The following is an 8,329-nucleotide window of genomic DNA, read 5'->3' as shown; positions in this document are numbered from 1 at the left end:
TATATATATATGATATGCCATATTTCTCAATAACCAGTATTATTACTGATAAATGCTTCCCCACAGTGATATGACAATATAGTTTTGTAAACACTGTGAAAGTTTGCAGGATCTTGAAAACGACACGGATTTTCCTGGAGATATCTAATTGAAGAATATGGAATTATGTTACAATGACTAGTTCACCTGCAGTGTCGAAAATGAAGCCCGTGACACGTCACGTGGCCGAAACCATATCAGGCGAGATTTTGCTTATGTTTACCGACAATGCCTGGCGGAAGTCTGCTTTAAATGTCAGACGGTCAGTTCCGTGAGCTTTAGGCTACTTCGAAAATGAAGGACATTTCCCTCTTAAATCCCATACAGTGGCATAGCAGAAACATGTTTATTTAATGGGGACAAATGAGACTTTTACGTCCAATATAGCCTCTTTGTACTTTTTAAATGTATTTAGGCTAATGTGTATTGTTGTGTGTTCGTAGTCTCATATTCATTCCCAGCCAGGTGTCAAATAAATTCACTTTAAAAAATTTAAAATCCCAAGATCACGTGATCATAAACTGCCAAATAACTTATCTGCAGTGATCTTTCAATGTTCAGTTCCAGACCCGTGAACGTCTGCTCTGATAAAACAGGTATCTTGCTCTGATATCTTTTAAAATGTATTCAAATGTATTAATTTATACATGCATTAATCGTTTACAAAATAAAAAGAAGGACCAGGAAACTTTACTCAGGCCTTTACAGTTAGGCTATAATAAATATAGGCTAACTATGTCACCATTCACAATGAGTAAAATATTTGGTCCAAAACAGATTTCACTATAGTACATTTACAACTTATTTACATCAGTTTAAAAGTAAATCCCATTCATTTCCTAGGGCCTTTAAGATAGAAAAAAATTTGCCTGTTACATGAACATACCAAATCATTTCAGAGATCAATATGCATCAAATACGCTATTATTCAGCAGTGCAATCTAACATTTAATTTTTTCCTATTTTTTTCTCATTGTGTGTCCTTTCTGCATGTGTCCTCACCATGGTTACCGTGAGCTGCTTTATCCCCACTGCTGGGTTGCCTATGGCAGCAGGAGACATGGAGGAGGATGAAGCTCTCACTCTGTCACTTTCTCTTTAGATGCACAGAAACAAATGGCAGTTGGCCCTCTTAAGTTGTCTGAAATAAGAGAGGGGAATGTGAAAGCAGTTAACCCTAAATAACCCTAATTGATAAAACAAGGGTGTAACTACAGTATGTCCTGTAAATGTGGGAAAACATGTTTAATTGGTTACGTTGAACCAAGAAAGGTATACAAACTACATGCAAGCCATTAAATGTTCCCAACAAAATATGTATTAAAGTACTCAGTGTAATTAATGGTCTTTAAACTTCCCATAATGTTTCATTTGAGGATCTGGTTGATAACACTGAAAGCTTCTTCTTTTCATTTTCTACTGCCTATTATTGTTTTGCTGTGGAATATTTGGTCTTGTGTCCATTTAGTCACGCCAGTGTGTGTAGACTTCCCCTTAAAGGGGTCATATGATGCGATTTAAATTTTTCCTTTCTCTTTGGAGTGTTACAAGCTCTTGGTGCATAAAGAAGATCTGTAAAGTTGCAAAGACTAAAGTCTCAAATCCATCACAAATTCAGACATGGTTTTATGTTTACGCGGCATGACGCAACGCGTAAAAAGACAGTATAAGTTATTATAATCCGTAATTATGTCCCCACTGGATGCAACAAATGCCTCGTTTATAATGGATTTTAATGTTTTTGTCTCGTCGCACCTGGACACTGCATCACTGTATGGTAAGGGGCGTAACATTTCCGTCACACGCTTGAGGTATTCGGCCAATCACAACGCATTGGATAGCTGGCCAATCAGAGCACACCTCGCTTTTCAGACCGATGAGCTTTGTAAAAATCGACGCGTTTCAGAAAGGCGGGGCATAGAGGAGAAACAATAATGTACAGTATGTGGAAAATAATGTGTTTTTTGAACCTTAAACCGCATAAACACATTTCATTACACCAAATACACAAAATAATGTTCTTTTTAGCAACATCATATGACCCCTTTAACGTAGCTTTCCGCATGTCAAATCAGGCCCTCTTTGTTTGTGGGGCAAAGTTAAATTATATTAAAAATTGTCAGGTCTAATTCAAAGGTCATTGTATTGGAAGGCTCGTGCCAGTTCTGTTATTGAGAACGTCGGTGGGAGCTTGTTTGTGATGAAGATATGAGAATCTTTCTCATCCATCTCACAGTCTACATTCAAATTCACATTTATATGCAGAATTGATGTCAGCTGATAAAATTAAAATACAAAACTTCTGTTCTCATTAGCTTAGACAGAGGTGTTTTAACATAATCCTAAATATTTGCCATTTATCACTGAAAATATTCAAGTGATAAAGTTTGATTTAAAATTATATTGTTTAATAATAAATGTCTAGATGTTAAAAGCAATTTATCTGAATTAAGATGCTATTAATTATTAACTGAATTAACCCTCATGTTGTGCTATTTTGACCCCGAGAGGATTTTCTTTTCCAAAATGCTATCACATTGCACTCAAAATTACTGACTTTGCTCTCACAATGTACACCACCGTCATCAAACAACAACAACAACAAAAAGGATGATTTTTTAAAATTAATATTGAATCCAGTATTTAGAAATAATATCGCAAACATTTATAAGCAATTTTTGTAGGCTTGGAACACCAAATTAGATTAAGGATTTTCAGAAAAAAAGGGTTAAAACAGTCCTACTGTACAGAGCTTATCCTAATGTAAGTTTAAAACTTTTTCATTTAAATTGTTTTGCTTCAGTTCTTTTCCTTGGAATGCGTGAAAGCGATTGCCCAAACGTATTATAAGTTAGTCGTGGTCTGTGGCGCCACTATCTGGTAATACTGGTCCGTGCTTATTGATTTGTCCAGAATAGGTAGGCTATATTTTTCTTTGTTTTATCTTCCCCTACTTTCATTGATTGTTTAATTGTACGTGTATATGTCATACACTAAATATTATTTCCAAAGCTGTGGCGTTTGAATTTTGTCTTCTTCTTTTTTTTCTTCTTTTGATATTTTATGGCGGTTGGCAAAGCAGTTTATGGTGCATATTCCGCCACCTACTGAGATGGAATGTGAGGCACTGATCAAGGTGGAAAAAAACCATATCTCTATTTTATCATACAATTTAGGGTTTTTTTTCAAGAAATTTATAAGAGCTTTATGTGTTTATTAGAGCTATTTAATATACTCTGCAAAGTACGAGAATTTATGCCAGCAGATTTTAATTCCTCTTTTAATTGAAATCTTTCATTTTCAAATGCCCTACAATTTATCAGCACATGTTCTGCTGTTTCAGGAAGTCCACAATGATTACATTGACCGGATTCATGTTTTCCAATCATTCCTGGAATGCTTTATTAAGAGCAGAGTGTCTGAAATGTCACTATCTTTGCAGGCATATAGACGCACGACGTAGTGACATCACGAACAGGCTGGGCTGTCGTTCTGCTGTGTTGCCATGACCGTTTATTTTATGCTTCTTCAGGTTGTTGATTCCTCCATTTAGTTGCTTATAGATATATTATACACAAATCTTACAATTTCATATAAATACAGTCACGTTTTTAGGATTCTTAGTGTTTTCAAACTACGCGAATGATGTGTAAATGCGTATCAGTATAGGTGTAAGTGCATTGATTTAAATCATTGATTTAGCTGGCTTGTTGTATTATGTTAAACATTTGAACTGTTTTTGCAAAAGAATTGAAAATACATTTTAGCTTCAGATAAATGCATTTTAACAGTATTTAGTGTATGTTTTGTGCACGTTTCAAATTAATGATGCAACGTTTATTCTTTGTTTTATTTTTCCAGAGAGATCTGGCAACACTGTCGAGAGGTTTCCCTGGTGTTAGCTAAACAACATCACGACCTTTGAAGTGGCTAACCCCGGTCGAATGAATGAAGTCCGGACACAGGTTTTAGCATGTCAAATTTTGCTATGAGTGCCCTGTGCCGTATTTTAACTAGGGGAGTGTATTGCAGCCCGTCGTCATGTTTATCCGTAAAGGGACTACGGGATTTTTGCAGCGGATTCTCGACCGCGGACCGCCGTGGCAGTGACAGCGTGCGAGCCGCCAGGTGTTGCACCTTTAATGTTCCGGTCCAAATACTGTTAATTACACTATGCATGTGTGAGAGAGGGTTACTGCATTAAAAAGTTCCTTACTTTGTTTTAAAGTGGATATCTCCGCATTCTGTACCGCATTAGCAAATTAGCCAGTTGTAGGTAGTTTTATTAAGAAAAAAAGGAGCGTAAAAACCGAAGCAAAAATGTTTAAACAAACATATCATGTTCAGTTTTGGCTAATTACATGTGATGGTAACATAAATTAAGTTATACATTTGATAGAGCCCTATTGTTATGATTCTTTAAACAAGGCCATGTGTCTAGTCAACACATATCTTAAAACAAAGTGAATGAAATCATGATCTCTTATGAAAGCAAGCTGTCATTGTTTTGATTGTGTGATAGTCTTCATCTTTGTCTGCTTTGCTCTCTCTTAGCCCTGTAAGTTTGACCTACGATGTGTTTGATGGGAAAGGAGACAGCACGCCATTGGTGTTTCTTCATGGTTTATTTGGGAGCAAATCAAACTTTCACTCCATAGCCAAGTCCCTGGTACAGCGGACTGGCAGGAAGGTATGCTTCTGGTTTCTCCAGTGGTTTAGAGTTGCTGTGGGCTTCAGGAGAGTCTGTGCGAGTGTTCTAACTGTACTTTGTCTAGTTAGGTGCTGACAGTAGATGCTCGCAATCATGGCAAAAGCCCACACAGTCCTGTCTTGACCTACAAAGCAATGACTCAGGATCTGACGCATCTTCTTGGACAGCTGCACATTGGGAAGTGTGTCCTAATTGGACACAGCATGGGTGGCAAGGTTGCAATGACAACAGCTTTGTCACAGGTATTAAATGCTGTATAATTTATTTAGTGCTTGTTTGTATCTTATTGGGCCATCCTATTAGACCAAGGGTCAATGACATGACAATCATGACGATGTATTAATTTATTAAAAAATGTAGTTCACGCATACAGTGACTTGAACAGATAGTTTTTAAATTTATGAATTAAAATTCATTCTGATCTTTTTAAGGGGCATGAAGTCAAAAACTGCATGGTAATACAGTTGTCATCATATCATAATGAAGATAAAAGACTCATTTAAAGGGGTCATATGATGCGATTTCAATTTTTCCTTGTGTTACCCGTCACATGCTTGAGGTATTCGGCCAATCACAACGCACTGGATAGCTGGCCAATCAGAGCACACCTCGCTTTTCAGACCGATGAGCTTTGTAAAAATCGACGCGTTTCAGAAAGGTGGGGCATAGAGGAGAAACAATAATGTACAGTATGTGGAAAATAATGTGTTTTTTGAACCTTAAACCACATAAACACATTTCATTACACCAAATACACAAAATAATGTTCTTTTTTTTAATGATGTCTTTTTAGCAACATCATATGACCCCTTTAAGAATTATGGCATAATTTTTTTTGTATAATGTCTTAAAAATTAAGCAGTCAAACAGTTGTTAAAATATTATAATTATTGTATTTTTTTCTGCCAAATCAAAATCATGTGGTAAATTCAGCTTTACATTATAAAATATAAATATTATTGTTTAAAAAAAAAAAAAAAATTATTTTTAAAAGTTGTGTATGTTTGTGTTTATATATATATATACTGTATATATATATATATGTATAAGATTTTATTTAATATATACACATGCACATATGCACATATTAAATTTTTTAATTGATTTTTTTAAGATATGCACAATTACTTGCATTCAGAGGATATGTTTTTACTTTTTTTATTATTTTGTCTATTCAGCCAAGTTTAGTGGAACGTTTGGTGGTTGTGGACATTAGTCCCTCTCTGACTTCAGTCCAGACCAGTTTCTGTGCCTACATTCAGGCAATGAAAGAGGTGAAGATAGCCAGTAATATCCCACGTTCCACAGCACGAAGACTGGCTGAAGACCAGCTCAGGAAGATAGTTAAGGTAACCACATTAACTGGAACAGTTCGAACTTTTATTGATTAATCTGTTTTTTCATTGTTTGTGGTGGTTTTGTCGCAGTTAGATTTAGTTTATTGCAGTTATTGCACTATAATAAATCATCCACATTTATGTTGTTTGCAGGAGCGTTCAGTGCGTCAGTTCCTCCTCACTAACCTGGAGGAGCAAAATGGTCACTATGGCTGGAGGGTTAACCTGGAAGCCATCTCAAACCACCTTGAGGACATCATAGGTTTTCCTGATTTTAATACCACCTATGAGGGTCCAACTCTTTTCTTGGGTGGCAGTAGTTCAGCCTATATAAGGTAATTTAAACTGCTACTTGTACACATGTGCTAATTGATTCTCTCTATATTACTTGTGAATATTTGAACATTTTAAATGCATGTTTATTTAAGTGTATCTGTTTTCTTGCTATGGACCCCTTGTTATTCTCTTAGCTCGGAAAATTACCCTGAAATCCAGAGGCTTTTTCCTTGTGCCGATATCCAGTACATCCCAGATGCCAGTCACTGGATTCATGCTGACAAGCCTTTGGATTTCATCAGCTCCATAATAACCTTCTTACACTCATAGTTCTTGTCTCAGGAGAGGATATGTACAGGTGGGCCCAATCAGAAAAGAACAGTGAATGAATTGTAAGGGTATGGACCAAGATGACTTTTACTGAGTTAAATCTATCCTTATAATGCACAACTGAACCGTTACATAATTCCTGATAGTTAGTCTATTAATTTTTTTAATGTGGTATTTGCACTGTGGCTTAACATAATACATTAAATGCGATTCTATCAAGAGGATATATGACTTTCAATCAAGGACATTTGTTTGTAGCTCTCAAGTATAACATGTTACATAACAGTGGATCCAGTGGCTTTAAAAAACAAATTACTTTACCTTCATGAAATTGGATTATATTTAGTTATAATCTTAAGCATATTGTTAACATGGACACCCTTTTGCTGTTCTCTGATAAGAAATACAAAGATGAGTATGCAACAGTGTGTGACTTATTTAACTGTTTCAAGCCGAAAGCGTCTCTCACAGACTCATCTTAAGATCCGATAAGACCACAACACTTTGATGTACAGCCGTGGCTGTGTTTGAATTTTTACTCTTTTTCTGGAAACAGAAAATTTAATTGTTTGTGAAATGTTTTAATTAATGCTATAGGGCATAATAGATTAGCTTTCTTTGTTGTTTAAAAAACTTTTGAGCCTGTGTTGCAAGTTAGGTGTTTTATTAAAAAAATTTGTATGGCTTTACAACAAACAAAGTTGCTGCAATGTAACTAAGACACCTTTCAGAGCATCGAGAGTCAGGTACTACATCTCTGTTATCAAGGATAAATACAACTGTTTTACTAGAAATCTTTCTCTTTTTTGGCCCTGGGTCCATTTCTTTCAAGCCCCTTGTTCTGAGTTTTAAAACTAGTTCAATGTATTTAGCGAATAATCAATAAACAGATCAAATATTTAAGCATGTGATAAAATACCTGTTTTGGTGCTTGTTCGACTATTAGATGCCGCACAATTTAACTTTTTGTAACATGTACAGGTATGTTAGTGTGATTTATTACAGAGAGAACAATGTGCCATACCTCTGCACATTGGTCTTGTTAGGTTTATCAGTAGGTTTATCACTGTTATGGATAGTTATTGACGTACCAAAGCAGGGGTTTATGGAAAGATTTTCCTCGACCAGTTGTGTGCTGACATTGTGTGTGGCACATTTAACTCTAGGGGAGTTGGAAAATGAGCCTATTTTCAAAAATAGTGGAGTGTTCCTTTAAGAATTAATGTAAATGTACTGTTTTTGGCAGTCTTTAGGAAAAAAACTGCTGTTATAAGGGGATATTTTTGTTCATTGTGAAAGTGTCGATGTTTGTAAATGATGAATATTTTGTATATTCATATAAAGTCCTGGTTATGTAAATGTATACTATATTAAATATATATTTATTACTACAATATCGTAATAATTGATAAATCAAGAAATATGCTGCAAAATTACACATCCTTAATGTCAGCGTGTGTTCTCTCATGTCAAGTAATAATTGTATTGAATGTGTATGGTGGAACACTAGAATCATAACACTGCTATTGCTTATGTCTATTCAGACACTTTTTTTTTTTTTTTAGATATTTGTGTTTACATGTAACTGTATCTTTCGGAATTAACTGAAGTTTACTGCCAGTGATTATCAGCAGTG

The 8,329-nt window shown here is 35.4% G+C and overlaps 1 protein-coding gene across 1 annotated transcript; it reads left to right on the top strand.

The window, feature by feature from the left end:
• The first annotated feature begins 3,522 nt into the window (after positions 1-3,522).
• Positions 3,523-7,834, top strand: LOC107715343 (protein ABHD11-like). The gene is made up of 7 exons (XM_016521444.1): positions 3,523-3,571; positions 3,901-4,167; positions 4,594-4,729; positions 4,819-4,992; positions 5,929-6,099; positions 6,241-6,422; positions 6,558-7,834. The coding sequence occupies exons 2-7, from the start codon at positions 4,013-4,015 to the stop codon at positions 6,691-6,693; spliced, it is 954 nt and encodes a 317-aa protein (XP_016376930.1). The 5' UTR covers positions 3,523-3,571; positions 3,901-4,012; the 3' UTR covers positions 6,694-7,834.
• Positions 7,835-8,329: the final 495 nt, after the last annotated feature.

The sequence above is a fragment of the Sinocyclocheilus rhinocerous genome, unplaced genomic scaffold, assembly GCF_001515625.1.
Source record: "Sinocyclocheilus rhinocerous isolate Xijiao unplaced genomic scaffold, SAMN03320098_v1.1 scaffold299, whole genome shotgun sequence".
NCBI classification, from domain to species: Eukaryota; Metazoa; Chordata; class Actinopteri; order Cypriniformes; family Cyprinidae; genus Sinocyclocheilus; species Sinocyclocheilus rhinocerous.
The sequence above is the reverse complement of the archived record's forward strand: the minus strand, read 5'-3'. Positions and strand labels throughout refer to the sequence as shown.